General features: G+C 33.5%; 2 protein-coding genes across 4 annotated transcripts in view; both read right to left on the bottom strand.

Moving 5' to 3' along the window:
• The window catches only part of LOC139482471 (AP-2 complex subunit alpha-2-like), a 171,817-nt gene that overhangs the window by 108,836 nt on the left and 40,129 nt on the right, over nt 1-22,852 (bottom strand). Inside the window, exons 20-24 of one of the 3 annotated variants that reach the window (XR_011654870.1) lie at nt 22,587-22,703; nt 20,234-20,303; nt 19,295-19,429; nt 18,009-18,464; nt 13,562-17,945 (exon numbers count right to left, since the gene is read on the bottom strand). Coding sequence is in view for 1 of the 3 variants with exons in the window: in XM_071266375.1 (XP_071122476.1) it covers nt 18,387-18,464; nt 19,295-19,429; nt 20,234-20,303; nt 22,587-22,703 (400 nt within the window). In the remaining 2 variants the exon portion in view is untranslated. Of the gene's footprint in view, nt 1-13,561; nt 18,465-19,294; nt 19,430-20,233; nt 20,304-22,586; nt 22,704-22,852 lie in introns of those variants that run through there. The other 2 variants (XR_011654869.1, XM_071266375.1) reach the window with 2 other exon arrangements.
• On the bottom strand, nt 449-9,637 carry LOC139482453 (synaptic vesicle 2-related protein-like). The gene is made up of 3 exons (XM_071266349.1): nt 9,063-9,637; nt 4,335-4,616; nt 449-2,376 (listed from the first exon to the last, which is right to left on the bottom strand). The coding sequence occupies exons 1-3, from the start codon at nt 9,601-9,603 to the stop codon at nt 1,679-1,681; spliced, it is 1,521 nt and encodes a 506-aa protein (XP_071122450.1). The 5' UTR covers nt 9,604-9,637; the 3' UTR covers nt 449-1,678.

Below are 22,852 nucleotides of genomic sequence, written 5' to 3'. Positions count from 1 at the left end.
ATTTGTCTGTAGGCACTCATACCATTGGGGACCTTTATATCTTGCTGTTTGGTGTGAGCCAAGGCTCCATGTTGAAGACCATACTTTGACCTAAAATGGTTGACTTTTACAAAATTGTGAACAACACGTTAAATAATTTCATTTGTCTGAAGCGCTTTTGTAGATTTACCTTCATCAGTAACGCTTGAAGCCAAATATTTGAAAGCTGTGGATGTGTAATTACCAAAACAGTTTAAGAGCTATATGACAAGAAATACCTAAGTACTGACTACTGAGCTGATGATACCCTCTGGGACTGAGTCCACAATTGGGACTTTGATGGGGAGTTGTCTCATTGTCACTTATACCACATCTTCTGTAATATATATATCTACTTGTTCCTTTTATGTTAATACTAGATAACATTAGCAGTAGATTATAGTCAATATCAGTCAAAATCAGCGCAAAGAACACTTTTATAAATTTATTTCAGAAACAAACAAAAATCCAAACATTACAAAAACATTTCAACATGTAAATAAATTATAATCAATGTATAAAAATATCAAAAAAATGCATACAAAAGATGGAGTTAGGTTAAAGATTTCCTATGGTTTTCCTTTTTTGACTTGATAAATGAGGCAACAATGGTTTGATTTATGTTTTTTGTAAATAAATGAAAAAAAGGTGATAATTATGAAAATTGTTTGTTTAATGCCATTTTCATCTCTCTGGACTATATCGTTATGGCCTGTTTTTAAGAACCTCTGACAGAAAACTAGCAATCTTAGTCTAACACAAACCTGGAGGAAACAAGAATGTGTCCCCAGTACACGGATGCCCCACTTGCACTATCATTTTCTATGTTCAGTGAACCATGAAATTGGGGTCAAAACTCTTATTTGGCATTAAAATTAGAAAGATCATATCATAAGGAACGTGTGTACTAAGTTTCAAGTTGATTGGACTTTAACTTCGTCAAAAACTACCTTGACCAAAAACTTTAACCTGAACGGACACACAGACGAACGGACGGACGAAAGACACACGAATCGGGCCACAGACCAGAAAACATAATGCCCCTCTACTATCGTAGGTGGGGCATAAAAATAAAGGTTAGGACAGTATATGCCAATCAGACAGCAACCCAAATGAAACAAAATACCATGGGACACATATATATTTTTATACTGATAGTAAATGAAATAATAACAAGGTCAGTTGTCTAACCTAAACATGCTAAAACAGGATAGAAAGTTTTCTAAGTTTTTTTCATGGTTTCTTTATTTCCTCCTTGAATAAGAGTAAACATCTTTAAAAATCAAACATGATCTTTGCAAAATTGTAAAATCTATCTAAGAAGTACACTACAGCTTGAGAGGATGGTGTCATTTCCACCCTTCAATGGTAGGAGGGTGGCATGGCATGGAAACATTCCTAGATGGTCTCTTATAGCCATATATGGCTATGACAACCTTATGGATTAAACTGACCCCTTATATCTTCATTAAAATTGAACATAATTAGAAACCATTAAAAAATATATTTAACTTTTTTTTGTAAATCTGATTTTTTGTATTCAATACTTTCCATACAAGATATGTGGATAAATTTGAAGACATAAGTGGACCTAATGAATGTCAAAGTCACCCTTAGCTGTTTTCATGGTTTTGTTCAATATAGATACATTTGTTCTGGTCTAAAGAGCTGTTATAAGAGACTCATCTCTACTGTTATCTTGAGATTCATCATCCTTCTTCCTTTGTGAGTCACTATCACGCAGGCTGTCACCAGCTGTCTCATGCCGTAAACCAAACATGAGACAAAACTGGACAAAAAATACAACAGACCAGACCACAGGGTACAACCACTTACTTGGGTGGGACAATAACGTGGCCCCCACAAACGGAGTGATCAAACCAGGTACCTCTATGATGGCATTGACAGTTGCCATAGCAACTCCTCTCATTTTTGTCGGGTATATTTCTGGTGTATATGTATTTAAAAGGGAATAGATCGGCACCATGAAAAAGTAACAAACAATCACTACAGCAGCTTTTAAATAATCTAAATCTACCACAGCAAAAACTATTAATGATAAACAAGTTCCTAATGAAAAAACACGTAAAGACTTAATCCTGCCTAACATATGTTTCTCTACAAATATCATTGCTAAACACAATCCAGGTAATTCTCCGATAAACACCATGAACATGTTAAAATATCCATCTACGCCTAACGAAGTAATGTATTCAGGTAAATAGACTGTCACACCCCAGTAACCAGTCGCTTGAAGGAACCAGATCAGAATGATAAAAGTAGTGCTTGACAGATGTTCTGGTTTAAATAGATCCTGTATCCTGCCTCTATCTGAAGTTTGTGGTACTGTGATGGTCACTGAAAAATAAAGTCAAGATGGTTTATTTTTTACTGGTCTTTAATTTTATAAATTACAAACTGGACACCTGTTTTAAATGAGATAAGGAAAAACGATATGATGTTTAATGAAATACTGTTATGTACTGTTAACATGGTTAATACAGAAATATATATTTGGGGATTTTGAACAGTGAACTAAAATGACAAGGTTAATGATCACATTTCAAAACATGTAGCTTACATCAGTCAAAGCTCAGACATAAACAAGTCGTTTTTTGTTTTTGACTTACAGAAGTCAAAACATGTATTTATTATAAAAATGTGTTTTCAATTTAAGACTTATCTAAGTCCGAAAATGACAGACTTGTTTAGGTCTATTTATGTTGATGAAAAAACTTAATTTAACTTGGTGGCCAAAGTACACCACCTATGACAGCAAAAACCTGTCTGAGAGTTCACAAGGACTTGAGCTATCTATATTTAATTATCTAATTGAACATCCTTACTACACACAGATGTTTTACCTCATTAAGTGTGGCTCCAGGTGGTTGCATTGTAAGGTTAATTAACATTATCTCCGATTTTTTAGACTCTCATTCAGATTTTTCTTTAGAAGACAAAGCATTGTTTTTCAATGTTGTCATTATCTGATTTAGATGCATGACCTTTTTATAAATATGCGTGGGGCTTGAAGTTAACCAATTTTGATAACTTATCGACTTGTAGGAGTCGATATTTGCAACTTTTTGATTCTGGTCAATTATTTCGCTTAACAATATTTGACTTATTGAAGTCGTATTTTGTCTTGCATTAAAGGGAGACAAATCCTAAAACTTACAAATTTAGACCTCTATGAGTCAAAATCAGATTCAGACTTATTTATGTCTGAGCTCTTACTGTACATGTAATGCTGTTAACAATTAACTGATAAACATGATTAAGGGGGCTCGCGGGTCTAAATCAATTTTTTTAGCTAACATGACTAATATAGGATTTCGCTATATTTTTCTAGAAATGAACTTTATCTTATACTTAATAGGAAAATGAAATTAAAAAATAGGGTGACCTTTCATTTACGCTCACAATCTGCTTTCGAAAGAAGCATACATTTTTGTTAATGTCCTTTTTTTCTGTTGAACTAATAGGAGAAATAGCGGTGATATTGAAATAAGAAAAAAACTAAATTACAAAAATCGCTTAAATTTTACAATTATTTAGTTTATGTACAGCTTATTGGAAAACAAAAATAAAAAATATAGGTCACCTATGAGTTAAAAAAGATATTTCAATTTTAATGCCTGGTATTTTTTTCACCAAAGGGAGATAATTTTGAGCTTTTTTAATGATATCTACATTTTAAAAGTCACTTGGAGCCAACACAAATAGATTTTTGGGAATGATTTTTGTACCATATGATAAAGTCACAACTACTAAAGGTAATTAATAAAATTTATAATGAAAAATAAATGTTTAATTTTTTTCTGAAAATCTTGTACCCACAAGCCTCCTTATTAAATACAAGATTTGAATTTTTGCAAAATTTATCATATCGCAACATTTGCGATTATGAAAAACCTTTACAGAACATACAGTATTTTAATAAGCAGGCAAACAAAATGGCAAAGAAGAATATATTTTCAACATAGCTAACATTTCATGAAAATTTTTTCCAAATTGCATGGGCCCTAGGCCTCTTCCCCTAAGCACTTGGAAATTCACTGAAATTTATAAAGTGTTATTTTAAGGGGGTAGACCTTGGTTCAGGGAGATAACTCTTTAAATCAGTTAAGCGTTTGTAAAAGTCAAGTTCATCAATGTATTTTAAGCATTTACCTGAAACAGATTGAAAATAATCTATGTAACCTAGAAGCTTAGAATATATTTTTGAAAATGGTTGACACAAACGTACTGATGATTTTAAGAGTTATTTCCCTTAACCTAGGTCTACCTCCTTAATTTTGACACATAGTTTTTACCATTTTCAATTTCTGTTCCATTCTGCAAAGCAATTTTCTTCAGTAGTTTTGTTCCTTTCTCTTTCTGACCACTGATAAATAAATATCTTGGTGATTCCTCTCCAAACAATAAGGCTATTCCACATACTACAACTGATGGGGCTGCACAAGCTCCAAGTAATGTCTGCCATCCATAGTTTGGTAGTAGCCACCAAGCTAGTCCCCCTGTTAAGATAGCCCCTAATGCACCACAGAATGTTATACCTACCATCACTGCTCCCCGGTTCCTTTTGGGCAAGAATTCTGTAAAAATAGGACAAAATAGGAATGAAATCATTCATTTATAGTCTTCAATCATTTGTTAATTTTAAATAGATTAGGGTAAAAATGTAAAATAATTAAGATAGTTTCAGCATGTTCATATCAAAAACAATAAATTTTTGTCTACATAACATGCATTACTGTTACACCACTGTCCCAGGTTAGGGCAGGGTTGGTGCCTTCAAACTAGTTTTACCTTGCCACATTCTGTGTGTGCCTCACCCTGTGTGTGCCTCACCCTGTCCCAAGTCAGAAGCCTTATTAAGTGGTTGATGTGTGTCGCCCTTTATCCTGATCATGTTTATCATACTTGTTTTTTGTTTTGTATCCATAGTATTAGTGTGTTGTTGTTTTGTGCTGTTGCATCAATGTCCTAGATTAGGGGGAGGGTTTAGTGTGTGTCGTTTGTTGACTGTGTTCATGGTGTTACATATTCAGTGATATTTGTTTTCATGCATTAGTCATGTTAGTTTGTAGATAAATTAGGCAGTTAGTTTCTCAATTGAATTGATTTACATTTTTCGTTTTATGGCCTTTTATAGCGGACTACGGGATATGAACTTTACTCGATGTTGAAGATGACTTATTACAAATGTATTATCATGATTAAAGTTGTTAATTTCTGTGTCATTTGGTCTATTGTGGAGAGTTGTCTCATTCATTGTCATTGGCAATCATACCATATGGGCGTTTTTCAATAAAAGCGTACATTTCAGACCTAAAAAAAATGGAAAATCAACTTGTCTAAAATTTAATTTCAAGAGTTATTTTGAATACCTCTATAATAGACCTGTTTGTGAACAAAAAGTGCAATCTTAAATATTCTTTAAAAGGATATTATTTTCATAATTTGTGTACTGTTTCGTAGGGGACAAAAGTCCCCTACGTAACTTCTTCTAAACACACATATTTTTTGCAATTTTAAATGTCTCCTATAGACATTCCAGTTTGTTTACTTTAAATACTAGAAAAATATCATTTTTTTTTCTGAATTAGAAAATCATTTTTATCGATAAAGATTAGACAGTACTTCACATATGAAGGTTCAACTCATGTTACGTAGTGGACATTTTGATGCGTTTCGTAGTGGACAAAAAGTTTCGTAGTTGACATCAACCCTATTATATGTTAATAAAAACATAATAAAAATTACATGAAACTAACCCTTGTCATTTGTTTTGCACGAATATAATTGAAAAAAGATTAAAAAACGACTCCATGGTAGTGGTAGTGTCCACTACGAAACGTTTTTCTCCCATACTTGTTTCGTAGTGGACCGTTTCGTAAGGGACGTATTCGCATGCTTTATTTTTTCCCCACAATCCCTATATTGTAATAGTAACAAGACTGATTGTATTCATCAAAGCATTTATCAAGCTGTACACTGATATTTTTTTCATAATTTTAAAACCAGATACTGAAGGATATTTGACCCGTTTCGTAGGGGACATTATCAAAAATACGGTATCACTCTGGTCCATTTGATGTGCTCAATTTTTCTTACCAACAATTTAATTGCCGTTATAAAAGCATCACTTCTTTTGTAAGACCCTAATGTTTATATCTCTTGCAAACAAAAATTACATTGATTTTATAAAACTGTTTATTGGCAAATTTTAATGACTTCGTTTCGTAGTGGACAATTTGTGAGGGACACACCTTCTGAAATTAAAAAACCTATATTGAAAGCTGTTTATTAGAATATGTTGGCTCTGAACATACTTTTGAATTATTAAAGAACTTATGTAAAGTAAAAAAAACATTAATTTCTTCATTTTTTTACGATATTTTAGAGTATGAATGTTGGACAGGCGGTCTAGGGACATGCCATTTTGGTTGTTTTGGACCATTCAGGAGTCAATATCTTATCAATCCCTCTAAAAAATAAACTGTTTCTTTGCTTAAAAATGTTAAATCTAATTCAATGTACTGACTGCACAAAAAATTACTTGCAAAGATCAAACACATTTTTTTTAAAGTGGCTAGGACAAGAAAATACGTTTTTATTGAAAAACGCCCATATGAGGATACAATGTACCCTCATGACAAATATAAACAGTATAAAATCTTTCCAAATCAAATGACATTAACAGGAATTTGGGATGCACAACTATAACATGTATAACATACACAGTGGCGGATCCAGAACTTTTCCTAAGGGGGGGCCGCTCCAGTCATGCTTCAATGATTCCCTATATAATCAACCAAATTTTTCCCACGAAAGGAGGGGGCCCGGGCCCACCAGGGCCCCCCTGGATCCGCCTATGATACACCTGTACATACATGACACAATCTTTACACGTACAAAGTCGAAGTAATGAAAGTATTTGACTGAAAATGCTGAATAGGACCACATCACTTTAAACTCTTTCCAAAAAGCACAGTAAAGGATAATTAAAAACCAATTGTTCAGAGAACAATTGTAGGTCTTTCCACTAGTATAGATCTATTTTGATATTGAAATATGAAAATCAGTTTAAAATGTTAGTTCCTATGGCTTTATGGTGTATTTGTATGAGGTCAAAATCTAGAACGTCGTGTTAACCTATGACCTTGACCTCAGTTTCAAGGTCACAAACCAAGGACCTTAATTCAAAAGACCCTAGGTCTTTAATATGTTTGGTTATTGAGTAATACCACTTTACGCGTAATTCTAAATGTAAGATGGACAAAAACTCCCATTTATTGTATGCACACCCTTTCAACCAAAATATACAAGTAAGGACATGTCGCAATTAACAATTTATGAAAAATTATTTGTCAATATGTCATACGGTATTTGAAAAGAAGTGAAAATAAGCCTAAATCAAAATTTAGAATATGACCTTGACCTTTGACCTTGACCTCATTTTCATTTTTTTGGACCAAGGACCTCAAATCTGAAGACCCTAGGTCTCTATTACTAATGGTTTACCAGTTGAAAATGCATATCACTTGAATCAAATGAAAAAGGGGGAATAACTCTCATATGGAGTCTCCATATAGCTTCAGTCCAAATGAATATCCTTATCCTAAAGATGTAACGAGCAATTTGGTAAAATAAATTTGACGTAATCTTTTATGGTTGCGAAGGAGTAGTGGCCACAACAGTGATATTGTTTGCCTCAAATAACAGCCGAAATTCGGCCTTTTCCCCTAGAGAAAATTCCCAATTACTAAAAAAAATTGGCTTAAAATTCCTCCCAAAAAGTTTGAAATTTTCCCCAAACAGTGATGGCATTGGTAGTAATATTTGTAAATATTGTATTCCTGTTATTATTTTGATATTAGAAAGCTCTTTTGAGATCCGGTTTTCTGATCAGAATCATCATTGTGTTTGAAACACACGTAGTTTTCAATGCATTAAGTACCATCATTGCTTCTGTTTCTTTCCCCTCTCCGAAAAGTACCTTTCAGGTTGAAAATGTCTAACAACCAAAATATACATGAAAAAACAGTGCAAAAAAGACAGCAAAGATCAGCAAAAAATCAGAAATGTGTTTAGAAAAAAATATAAAAATTTCCCAATTTCAATTAAAAATATGCATTTTTCCCAATAAAAAACGGTAGAGGTAGTTTTGAAAAAAGACAACAATATCACTGCACAAGAAAAACAGTGTTTGGGGAGATAACTCATACAACGTAAAGTATTTTGTTACACCGTTGTAAATTTTGAAAGCATATAAATTATACTATATATATATCATATTCCAAATATCTAAGCGACATCTTTTGAAACATCAATACTACGCAAGAAAAAAATTAGGCGGAAGAAAAAAAAATAAAAAAAAAAAATAATAATCAGAACAAATTCAATAGGTCTTTCTACGGAAAGGTGGAAAGACATGAAAGACCTAATAGGGCTCTTCACGGTTAGTTCGGCCATATTGGATAGGGGGCAGATTTTTTGGAAGGAGGTGGAAATGGTATGAAAGTGTGGGAAATCCTATGTGTGTTTCCAAGCAACAGCTCTGTTTTAATGATGTTTTCCCGTATTTTTCACACCATTTTTACCTCTATTATGAAAATCTGCCCCCTATCCAATATGGCCGAACTAACCGTGAAGAGCCCTATTATTTGAGCCCTCTGACATAAGAGTGGCGGATCCAGAACTTTTCCTAAGGGGGGGGGGGGGGGGGGGGGGGGGGGGGGGGGGGGGGTGCTCCAGTCATGCTTCAATGATTCCCTATATAATCAACCAAAATTTTTCCACAAAAGGGGGGCCCAGGCCCACCCCCCTGGATCTGCCTATGCATTAAGGATAATTCATGGAAAGATGAACATGACAATCATGATACGTTTGTAATAAAGTTTAAACAACTAGACATGCTAGATGCAAACAGTAGCCAACAATGACTGTTTGATGCCTGAGGGTAAAGGGCAGTTCCACCCTCAAGCAACTTCTACATGTAGATATGGGGAAGCACCACTATGTACAGTAAAACCTACCCAACATCAAAACAAAATTTGTGGCTTCAATGCCTCCAGTTCCAATAGATACAAATGCTCGTAGTATGACTAGAAATATAAAACTAGTAGCAAATGCTGACACGACACCAAATATCGCTGTAATAAATATAGCTACTATAAATGGGATTCTTCTTCCAAAATGATCACTTATTGTTCCAAATGTAAAACACCCAATAATACTCCCTATCCGTGTCGCTACAGGCAGCCATGCGTATGTAAAATGGTCAACTTTCCATAAATCTTTGATTGGTTTGCTTAAAAATATGATGACCATCATTTCTGAACAGATAGCAAAATATGCTCCGCCAGTCACAGCCAGCATCTTCAAATTAAACTTTCCAAATTTTAAGTTGGAAAGTACAGCGTCAATGTCATTGTTTGTGCTGGAGGGTTGTGTGTGATCTTCGTTATTTTTTTCATTTTCGTCACAATTTTGTGTAAGTTCGCCATTAGTTGTCAATGTTTGATCGTGTTTGTTATATTGTTTACTGTTTTCCACCACGCTTTCCGGCAGATCCATAGGGGCCTTTTAGTGAAAGGGACAGAAACGAGTCATAACTTAGTTTCTTTAGCTAGACTGATGGTGCGTCTACGGGGCTTTACACTGTTACGAGGGGTGTCTGTGTAACATAAAATATTGTCCCCCATGAAATATTGTACTGATAGTATTTCATTATGAAATTCTGTCCTTGTCCATGAAATTTTGTCACCTCCTTTTGCAGTTTTGGACAATATTTCACTACTGAAATTCTGTTGATGACAATACTTCACAGGCTATGAAATACTGGCTTTAAAATTATCTGTTAATCGATTTATTACACAATTAGAAGTAGTACATAACTAAGCATGCAGCATGTACATAAATTTGTAGATTTATAACTGAAATGGTTTTGTAAGGATCGTATGTTATTACGATGACAATATTTCATGATGCATAGTTATGAAATATTGTCTTGTGGGACAATATTTCATAGGACAATATTTTGCTTTACATCTGTTTGAGACTGCTATAGTGTAACTGGGACTATTATACTACAGAGTTTATAATAATATAAATCTAATATTTCAGAACAATATGGCAAACAATAGAAAACAGACAAAAAAAAACAATGAACAGAATGCCGGAGTGGCTAAACATAATAAAGAAAGCAGAAATCATCATGTAGAGATCAGTAGACCATCACCAGACCCTCATTGATTTTAGATTTATAGTTTATGTGTTGGTACATTGGTAAGGGATGAGTGTCAAGGAAATCTCACGTACGAGTAAAGTATTAATTGTTGAACTTTTAACCTCAACGAGTGTTGACTTTGTCACAAAGTTTGGGGTGGGGGTTAAACCTCAGTCCAAGTTTGACATTTTTAAAGCTACACTATATCATTTTAAAGACACACACTCTTTAAGATCATTGTTTCCAAGTTTGCCTTTTTTAAAGCTACATATATACTCTCAAAGATCATTGTTTCCAAGTAGGATTGAACCATTAGTACAGACTGAGAGTACAGAGACATGTTTTTGTTATATCAATGGCAATGGACGACAAAACCTATAGTTTAGTTGAAGTCAGATAGAAAGCAGACTCAAAGCAGTTTAAATAGTTAGTATCTGGCGAGTTTTCTGTCTTAACGTTTGATTTATCATTAGTAACTTTGTCCTTGTCTACAAAATAAATAGTGATCTTTTTCTTACCCAAGTAAGGTTCTTCTCCAAAACAAAGTATTTTATTTAGCTTATTGAAACAAATTTTTTTCAGCATTGGTAAACAATATGACTAACCAACTGCTTGACTGACTGACGTATTTACTTACTGACTGACTGACTGACTGATGTATTGACTGACTGACTGACATATTAATTGTCTGTCTGACTGAAGTATTGACTGAACGAATGCGTGGCATATTTTCTGACTAAATAGTCCCACGGTCTGTCTGACTGAACTGATTGAAGGAATGCGTGGCATATTAACTGACTGAAATATTGATTGACTGATTGATGTTTTGTCTGGCTGATGCATTTACTGACTGACTGTCTGATGTATTGACTAACTGATGTATTAATTGATTAACAGATTTTTTTTGTCTTGCTGATGTTTTGACTGATGACTGATGTTTACTTGTTTGACAAGCTGATGTGTTGACCAAATGAATGATCTAGTGATTGATTGACTGACTGATTTTCTTGTCTTACTGATTTATTGACCGACTTATTAGTGTATTAATTATCTGATTGATGTATTAACTGACTGACTGACTGACTGATGTATTGACTGACTGACTGATTGATGCATTGACTGACTGATTGATGTATTGACTGACTGACTGACTGATGTATTTACTGACTGACTGACTGATGCATTGACTGACTGACTGATATATTGACTGACTTATTGATGTATTGACTGACTGATTGATGCATTGACTGACTGACTGACTGACTGATGTATTGAATGACTGACTGATTGATATATTGACTGACTGACTGATGTATTGACTGACTTATTGATGTATTGACTGACTGATTGATGCATTGACTGACTGACTGATTGATGCATTGACTGACTGACTGATGTATTGACTGTCTGACTGATGTATTGACTGACTTATTGATGTATTGACTGACTGACTGACTGATGTATTGAATGACTGACTGATTGATATATTGACTGACTGACTGATGTATTGACTGACTGACTGGTGAATTGACTGACTGATTGATGTATTGACTAACTGACTGACTGATTGATGCATTGACTGATGTATTGAATGACTGACTGACTGATGTATTGACTGACTGACTAATTGATGCATTGACTGATGTATTGAATGACTGACTGACTGACTGATTGATGTATTGAATGACTGACTGACTGATGTATTGACTGACTGACTGGTTGATGCATTGACTGACTGACTGATTGATGCATTGACTGACTGACTGACTGATTGATGCATTGACTGACTGACTGATGTATTGACTGACTGACTTGTGTATTGACTGACTGATTGATGCATTGACTGAATGACTGATTGATGTATTGACTGACTGGCTGATGAATTGATTGAATGAGTGTGCGACAGACTGACTGATGTATTGAATGACTGACTGACTGGCTAATGTATTGACTTATATATTGATGGACTGACTGACCTATTGGCACTCTCCAACACAGAGCTCACATCAGATCTGTTCTTTATTCATATCACTTAATATGACAACGTTTTGTTAAAATACTATTACAACAGCGTAATGGTATTGTAGTGTACTTAGTATACCGAAAGGAAACAAGTGCTGTATAGAGATTGACCTACTGGCTGGTGTATTGATTGACTGACTGAAGTATTGGCTGATTTATTGATTGACTGACTGATGTATTGGCTGTTTTATTGATTGACTGACTGAAGTAGTGACTGATTTATTGATTGACTGACTGATGTATTGGCTGTTTTATTGATTGACTGACTGAAGTATTGGCTGATTTATTGATTGACTGACTGAAGTATTGGCTGATTTATTGATTGACTGACTGAAGTATTGGCTGATTTATTGATTGACTGACTGAAGTATTGGCTGTTTTATTGATTGACTGACTGATTTACATATTTACTGACTGACTGATGTATTAACTGACTGGTGTATTGATTGACTGACTGATGTATTAACTGACTGACTGACTGGTGTATTAACTGACTGACTGACTGGTGTATTAATTGACTGACTGACTGGTGTATTGATTGACTGAGTGACTGGTGTATTGATTGACTGACTGGTGTATTAACTGACTGACTGACTGGTGTATTGATTGACTGACTGAAGTATTGATTGACTGACTGATGTATTGCGGATTTATTGATTGACTGACTGATTTACATATTTACTGACTGACTGATGTATTGATTGACTGACTGAAGTATTGATTGACTGACTGATGTATTGGCTGACTGACTGATGTAATGACTGATTGATTTACTGACTAATGTATTGGCCGACTGGTGGATTGATTGACTGACTGATGGATTGATTGACTGGTGGATTGATTGACTGACTGATGTATTGGCTGACTGGTGGATTGATTGACTGACTGATGTATTGGCTGATTTATTGGTTTACTGACTGATTGATGTATTAATTGACTGACTGAAGTATTGATTGACTGACTGATGTATTGACTGATTGATGTATTGGTTGACTGACTGATGTAATGACTGATTGATGTATTGGTTTACTGACTGATGTATTGGCCGACTGGTGGATTGATGGACTGACTGATGTATTGGCTGATTTATTGGTTTACTGACTGATTGATGTATTGACTGTCTTGCTGATATATTGACTGACTGCTATACAAATTTACTGACTGGCAGACAGACTGATCTTCATATCTACTGACTGACTAATTGACTTACTAAAGTATTGTCTGACTGACTGACTGACATATTCACAGATATAGCATTGGCTATAAAGACAAGAGAAAGACATATAAACTTATGGATTTATTTTGTCTATTCAGATTATACATTTACATTGTACACATTGGTTCTAAGATAATAACAGCAATGAAACAAAAAACAAGCTTGTTGTCAGGCTATAACAAAGAGTAGCTGGTACACCTCTGTAAATATTTATCACAACTGTGTACCAAACACTGTAGGAATAAGTTTGTATCACTGTTATCTTTATTCAGGTTCCTTTAGAGGCTTCTAGTTTTTTTACAATTTTGTTTGTCTGTTAGAACACATTTTTTACACACACAAAAAGATTAAATACGGCTACAAATCTTTATAAACAGTTTTTTCATACAATGCAGAAAAGTTCAATATTTTTTTTTATTTAGAATGAATAGGCTAAATCTTATATAAATTTTCTGACGATTTTATATTTGAAAAACTGAAGGAATACCTTTTTTCATACACAAAAAACATGTTCATATAAAATCCTTGGTTTGGTACACTCCAGACATAAAATGATCATTTGTGTTCCAGATTTATAACCTGATACGTGGTTCTACAACAAGCTTGTTCTGGAACAACTTTATAACAAGCAAAATGAATACATTCATTATTATAAATATTTTACAATGTTTACATTTAAAATTTGATGTATAACCTTATTTGATCGGCCACAAACCATGATATTAGAGCAGAAAAAATCTCTACAAAAAGCAAACCAACTTCCATACTATCAACTGATTCGTTCATTTAAGAAACAATGGAACAAATTGGGAATGTATATATATATAATATTCTTAACAAATCGAGGATTTTTTTTCTCAAAATCCAAGCTAATTTTGTTCCTTAAAAAATATACAAACCAGAAACTTTCTTTCCATTTTCATGACAACTTATTAAAATCAAGCAAACTTACATCTAGCTAGGTTCATTTCTCCCTTCTTCCAAAGATTCTTAAGGTGGTTCCTAACACCTTGACTAAGATTAAATAGCTCATTCATTTTTCCCAAATAAATGGTCAAAATATTTACTTTAGACCCTTTGATTTTTTTTTTTAAACTTGAGCCACACTCTTTTTTTGGAGAATTTCATTGGATATATAGCAGTTTGACACACACTAATGTTTATCATTGAGAAGTTTAATATTTCCCAAACAATTGAATGTGATTAAAACGTTTAGCTGATTTTAAAAGAGTTATCTTCCTGTACTAATCTGTACCACCTAAAAGCAATATAATGATTAATTACTAAAAGTTAAATTTTGCATGGTGATATTTTAATGTTTTAATGACCATCGCCAGAAAAATGGATGTTAAACAGATGTAGGCCCAATGAGTTTTTGCATTAGGGCTATTCCATTAAAATGTATGGGGGAGGGTAGGAATGGACTTACAAAATATCCCTACAACCAAGAACCATTTTTTAGATAATTTTGCATAATGGTAATAGAAGCATACTGAAAAAAGACCTATGACCCACATTCAATAATTAAACTTCCCTTCCTACCCTCAAACATTTTAATGGAATAGTCCTTATCAGTATACTACTAACATCATGTACATACCAAGGACAAAAATACTCTTTAAAATTGTCACGAAAATGAAACAATTTTTGAAGAAAAAGATTTTGTTTTACGAATTATACATGTCTTTCACTTTATAAAGTGGTGGAAAAATAAACAATACTCTAGTCAACACAAAAATAAAACTATATAGCACTTTCTATTAATTATCTAATAATGATATACATATATAACAAGAGTTCTCTCAAATGCCTAGGATATGCTACATACATAAAATAAAAACATATTTATACACGTCTATAAAGTCAACCTTAGAAAACCTTTGGCGACTACATTATTTAAACTCCATTTATTGCACATAAAAATTGAAGACTCTCACTGCATCAAGCTGCCCTGTTGCAGTATGACCTCCAGCCTATACAAAACACTACAATTTCTATAATTTTTAATGTTTTAAATCTTTATTCTTGTTATATGGATAACGAAAGTCAATCAACACTTCTTGTTTGGCTGTTCAATTAACCTTATTTCTCCAAAACAATTTACCTAACTTATATATATATACTAAAGTTTTAATAAACCTTATTTCAATAAAAAAAAAATTGCTTTAAAAATAAATGCCACTTTCGACACTTTTGGCTATATATATATAGTGGTGGTCAGTTTATAATTGTGGAGGATGCCCGAGAGCCTGGGGAGAACCACTGACCTTTGGTAGGTAACTGAAAATCCTAATCAATTAAGATTGGGAGCATTGGCGGATCCAGGGGGGGAGGGTTCCAGGGGTTGGAAGTCCGAACCCTCCTTTTTTTTTGACCGCTCAGTGCATTTGAATGGAGACATATAGCTGGAACCCCCCCCCCCCCTTTTTAAAATGGCTGGATCCCCCCCTGGGGAGATCTTAAACCCCTTAGCCACTTCACTAAAAAACATTGAATTTCAAATGACATGACAAAGCTTAAGAACCCCACTGTTGAGATATGCAGTCTTCATGATGAACTGTTAAATCTACAGGCCCCCGGAGCTCAATTTTAGAAAATGTTTAGTTAGATTCTGTTTGCCTGCAATTTTACAAAGCCTGGGCTGCCGTTCAGAGTGAAGACTGGATATGGCAAAGATGTAAATAAAGATCTTCTGTTGTATAATAAAGTTCTTTTAAGCAGAATTAAGCAACAAAAAAATGTTAAACTAGACATGACAGTGTCCATACAATGGCAACATCATACGCTTGACTTTGGCAAATAAATAAATACAACCAAAACAAAGATCCTAAAGATCTCACAATCAATACATTACCAAGCTCATTTTATTTGGAACAATTTACCAACTATATAACATGTTTATGTTGTATCAACACCAATCTTATTAAAATAAGTTCTCATCACTTGCTCCTTGATTTTTTATATGTCACACGGCGACATATAAAAAATCGAGGAGCAAGTGATGAGAACTTATTTTAATAAGATTGTATCAACACCAACTATTTAATATGTTAATATTATATAAACACCAACTACTGCAGATTAATTGTCCTTCGTTGGATACAAATTTACGTGGATTTCGTGGGTACAGGTGAAACACAAATTTCAAGGCATTACAAACTTTCCACAATGTTGTATACAGACTTGGGCATAACCATGAAATTAAATGTCCACAAAAAATAAGTTTTCATCAAACCACGAAAACTGGTACCCACAAAAATAAATGACTCCACAGTATGTAATATGTTAATGTTGTATAAACACTAACTATAGCACTTCAACAAGAGTATTTTGTTCACTAAACTTCACTATAGCACAACTCTAGACACACATTTTTATTAAATGTCAAAGAAGAAAGCATTAAATCATAGATTACAAATTCAAAATATATATTATAAACAATGAACTAGAAAGATTAGATATTAATCTGCCCTTAATGATCCAGCAGTGTTATGAATGGACAAATAACATGGAAACTTATCTCAATAACTTTTTTCCTATTAAACAAGTTTTGTGGAAGATCAAGACTGGCCGTCAATGCCCCTTTTATTTTCATTTTATTTCATGCCATCTTAATGCCAAATCCATTCAAAAGATATTTCTTGCAAACATGCTCACAACGTCAATGAATTCTTAGTAGGTAGTAAGTCTTCCCATGCCCAACTCAAACAATGTTATCATTTGAATCTAAATTATGGGTTTTATCGTTTTATAGAAAGAAGGGAATACTAAAATTGATCAAATTAAAATATTATCCCAATAAGACAAATTGAATATTTTAAAATTAATATTGTTTTATATTCATGACATGGCATTGCAGCCTTTTAACAGATGCAGAAAAACTTCAGATTCCTTTTATTTTGCCTGATACTATTTTGAACAACAAAGCAAAGCTAAAGGTGTAGATGTTCACCTTTGTTTATATACACAAAAATACTGTGGATTCTTTAATATTCGTTTTTTTCATGGATTTCAAGAATACAAGGGATCCACAAATTTAAATTTTGCAAATTTTCTAAAGGAATACATGCAGACTTTGCCAAAACCACGAAATTAGATTTCCACAAATATGAAAGTTTTTCTCAAACAACTAAAATTGGTACCCTCGAAAGTTAATGAATCCACATTAATTTACTCTATGAACAAACCAATGTTGTACATTTTTCATTGTACAAATGGAAAGATAAATCCTGTTCAATGCATGTCTACATGAAAAGAGTGAAGCAATTTTCAATGCCTACATGAAAAGAGTGTAAGCCACTTAACTGTCTACGCATGCTACGTGAAAAGAAGAGTATAGCAATTTTAACTGTCTACATTTTCTCTGTCTACATTGATAGAATATAGCCCTGTTCAATGTCTACATGAAAAGAGTATAGCCCTGTTCAATGTCTACATGAAAAGAGTATAGCCCTGTTCAATGTCTACATGAAAAGAGTATAGCCCTGTTCAATGTCTACATGAAAAGAGTATAGCCCTGTTCAGTGTCTACATGAAAAAAGTATAGCCCTGTTTAATGTCTACATGAAAAAGTATAGCCCTGTTTAATGTATACATAAAATAGTTTTACACTGTTCGATGTCTACATCAAAATATCTATAACACTTTTGGATGGTGAAACTATGTTCAATATTTGTGAGAAAAAAAAACTGATCATAAAAGTTCACAATCTACATGATGTTTCGTGTCTACACTAAAACATACACCACTTTTCAATGTTCACAGGAAAAAAGTATAACACTGTTCATTGTCTACATGGAAAATTGTTTTGTTTAAAGTACATGTAGTCTTTTTCTACTTTATCACAATGCAAAAACAATATACGACCAACAGCCTTCTGTATTATGGAATGATCTATAGCTGGCTCTCTAACAAATCACACAGCACGGAAGGACAGGACTCTTTACTTGATCTTATTGTTAGTCTGTACATCTGAAAACACAGGCATACTAAATATATAACAGTTATGGCAACAGGTAAAGTAATTGGTAATTAACAGGTAAAATAGTTCCAGTCTAGCCACATGGTGACCTAAAGTTGTAAACTTCTGTGTCATTTTCAGTGTCTTGTAGAGAGTTGTCTCATAGGCCATCAATCATACAACATCTTCTTTTTATAGCCAGTATTTAATGTATATAATAATTACCTGTGCTTGTTTATTTGGTTCTAGTCTAGTCAGTTTTCAGTGTATATTATAATAACCTGTGCTTGTTTATTAGGTTCTAGTCTAGCCAGTTTTCAGTGTATATTATAATAACCTGTGCTTGTTTATTTGGTTCTAGTCTAGTCAGTTTTCAGTGTATATTATAATAACCTGTGCTTGTTTATTTGGTTCTAGTCTAGTCAGTTTTCAGTGTATATTATAATAACATGTGCTTGTTTATTTGGTTCTAGTCTAGTCAGTTTTCAGTGTATATTATAATTACCTGTGCTTGTTTATTTGGTTCCAGTCTAGCCAGTTTTCAGTGTATATTATAATAACCTGTGCTTGTTTATTTGGTTCTAGTCTAGCCAGTTTTCAGTGTATATTATAATAACATGTGCTTGTTTATTTGGTTCTAGTCTAGCCAGTTTTCAGTGTATATTATAATAACCTGTGCTTGTTTATTTGGTTCTAGTCTAGCCAGTTTTCAGTGTATATTATAATAACCTGTGCTTGTTTATTTGGTTCTAGTCTAGTCAGTTTTCAGTGTATATTATAATAACATGTGCTTGTTTATTTGGTTCTAGTCTAGTCAGTTTTCAGTGTATATTATAATTACCTGTGCTTGTTTATTTGGTTCCAGTCTAGCCAGTATTCCTATTTGTGCAGTTCTAGTGTACAGTATACCAGCAGATACAAAGTTTTCCGGGTTGGGGTCAATATCTAGTATCACACTCATGCTAAATCCAAGTAACTGAAACACATGTTCAATAGGTTTAAATATCAATGCTAAATGCAAGAAACTGAAACACAAGTTCCATTCCAAGTAACTGAAACACATGTTCAATAAGTTTAAATATCAATGCTAAATGCAAGAAACTGAAACACAAGTTCCATTCCAAGTAACTGAAACACATGCTCAATAAGTTTAAATATCAATGCTAAATGCAAGAAACTGAAACACAAGTTCCATTCCAAGTAACTGAAACACATGTTCAATAAGTTTAAATATCAATGCTAAATGCAAGAAACTGAAACACAAGTTCCATTCCAAGTAACTGAAACACATGTTCAATAGGTTTAAATATCAATGCTAAATGCAAGAAACTGAAACACAAGTTCCATTCCAAGTAACTGAAACACATGTTCAATAGGTTTAAACAACAATGCTAAATTCAAAAATAATGCAAATGTCGCTCACTATGAAATATAAGAGTTTCAAGTCCTAAACAAAAGTATTTTCTTCAGCATATTTTTAGAAGTCTTAATAGTTATCAAAAGTACCAGGATTATAATTTAGTACGCCAGACGCGCGTTTCGTCTACATAAGACTCATCAGTGACGCTCAAATCGAAATATTGATAAAGCCAAACATGTACAAAGTTGAAGAGCATTGAGGATCCAATATACCAAAAAGTTGTGCCAAATACGGCTAAGGTAATCTATGCCTGGAATAAGAAAATCCTTAGTTTTTCGAAAAATTCAAAGTTTTGTAAACACACATAAAAGTTTGTGTATTATTCAGATTAAAATTTCTCTATATTTTCTGTTTATTTACCTTTGTTTTAACTTGTTCAATGTCCATTGGAAACTGTGCTTTAAATATTCTCTGACATTCTTGGTTAGGTCTACAAAACAAACAAATAAATCAACCATACAAGATTAACCAAACTTACCAAAGGAATATTCAAACTCATAACTCAATGACAAACTGACAAAACCATGGCAATAAACAATCAAAGAGGGTAGTAATGCCTAATACCGTCAGACGGTCATTTTCAGCTACTGTTAGCGTAACATCGGTTAAATTTTTATCATGATTCGTCAAACTTTCCTTATTGTTATTCGTCAGAGGTCTCAAATAATTATTGTTACCGTCATTTTTGGGGAAAATTTAACCTAATTCGTCAAAATCAGTCAATTTTCTTATCGTCTAAAAGAAAGTGTACATTTTATCGCCATGCATCAAAAATTACTGTTAACGTCATTTGGCAAGAATTTTTACAGTGATTCCCCATGAAGGTACCCCCATTACCATCCTCATCAAACAACAAACCATAGTATACAAAAAAAAAAATTAAAGAAAAAGCATTATCGCTATTTTGTGCATTTTTCTTTTGATCTTTTTTTGTGATAATTTTCATATCATGCTTCTCGCTTGAGATGGAAAAATTATCGCTAGAAACTAAGGAGGCCACGTGGCGTTGCTAACGAAATTGACATGAAATTGACAACGTCGTCATAGGTAAAATAGCGATAAACAGATTATCATTGGTCATCTCAACTCGATTGCTTTTCTCACTTTCGCTGTACCAGCTCAAGCGAGAAAATCAATCTTGTTGAGATGATCAACGATAATCTATAATTCTGTGAGTTTTGCATGGCAATATCAGTTACATAGTGTGCTAGTGATCTAATACAATATTTATGAAGTGGGTAAATTCCATATGGGGTGATAGTGAAGAGAACTGATATTCATAGAAATAGAAAGAAACCAGTTGTTGGTAAACAGGAAGTTGTTGAGTGATGAATTTGAAAACGCATCACACAGTATACCTGACTTATATAAACCCTGAAACCAAATTTCAGAAATCCTTGTATTGTAGTTCCTGAGAAAAATGTGACGAAAAATTTAAACTTGGCTATGATGCTTAAAATAATACAAGTATTCGGTAAACAGGAAGTTGTTGAGTGATGAATCTGATAACGCATCCAGGGCTTCCAAAAAATATTTGAGCCAGCCGGACATTTCATATCTGATCCCGATTTTAATTCCTTAAGACTTAGTCACAAAAGGCAATTATGGTAATCAGATGGCCATTCCAATGATTGACATTACATTAAAAAAAAAACGATTTTTAACTTTACTTTGATATGATATGAATTTGATGTACGGATGTAACTGTTAAATTGGCAGTGCATCATTCAAAGTGTGCACATCAGCGTGCTCATATCTGCCTTGTACTTTTTATTTGTGCAAAAAACTTTAGTTTCGTTTTCACATTGTTCTAACCGGATGTTGACTTGACAATGGTAAAACATGGACCATAAACGGATACGTAAAATCCGTGTATGTTTACAAAGCACGACTGAGTGAAGAAGCTCTTTCCACATTATTTCTTCAACAAAATACTTGAAATGAATGTTAGATACAGGTATCAATGATAGTTTTAGCATTTTTGAAGAAATGTAGGATGCATAATTAAATTTCCCACCTGTGCACATGCGCACACGTAGTTCTGACGATTTTTCATTTAAAACCTTTTTAAATTTTTCATCAAATCATGTTGATAAACTAATTTCTAATAATTTTAATCTTTTGGACTAAATTAATTAAAAACAAACCGCTGAAAAGTAAGAAAAAATTTGTGAATAGACCGATCAATTTATACGATGTCCGGTACTGAACATAGTTCACCTGTCACTTGAACAGGTATATTTCAGCTGTCCAACTACTAATTAGCCTGGATTAAAATTAGAAAGTATTGGATTAGGTGTTGTTTTGATAGTAATTAATCATCATGTCGCAGTTATGACCGGAAATGTGTTGATGTTAAAGGCAAAAGGTTGGGTCAAAAAGATCGTGAATTATGTAAAAATGACCGAAAAAGCCTTGAAAACTAAAAAGTATATGACCGTTTCATGCTTTGCCCAGCCGGACTTTTACCGGACATTATACAAATGACCGGAATATATGACCGTTTTGGAAGCCTTGAACGCATCATAAGGTATAACTGACTTATATAAACCCTGAAACCAAATTTCAGAAATCCTTGTCAAGTAGTTCCTGAAAAAAATGGGACGAAAATATTCATGGGACCGATGGATGGTTGGGTTGATGGACAGATAGAGGTAAAACAGTATACCCTCTTTTTTTAAAGTGGGGGTATAATTAGCAACTCTATACTTACAGACTTAAAGCCTTCCACCGTGTAAAGAAAGTGGCCGAGTCCATTTCAGCTGGTTCTATAAATTTGTTAAGCATAATTGGGAGCTTCAGGTTGATTCTTTGTATAGATCCACTCATTCTGAAACAAAAATGTAGAATGTTTTTAGAGGTGAAACAATATGCTAGAAATATTTTCTGTATATATTGTGATATTTTATGAAAGATTCAATTTGCTTAATGACTACTTTTTTCATGATTATAAAATTGAGAATGGAAATGAAGAATGTG

Source organism: Mytilus edulis, chromosome 7 (genome assembly GCF_963676685.1).
Source record: "Mytilus edulis chromosome 7, xbMytEdul2.2, whole genome shotgun sequence".
Classification (NCBI taxonomy): domain Eukaryota; kingdom Metazoa; phylum Mollusca; class Bivalvia; order Mytilida; family Mytilidae; genus Mytilus; species Mytilus edulis.
The sequence above is the reverse complement of the archived record's forward strand: the minus strand, read 5'-3'. Positions and strand labels throughout refer to the sequence as shown.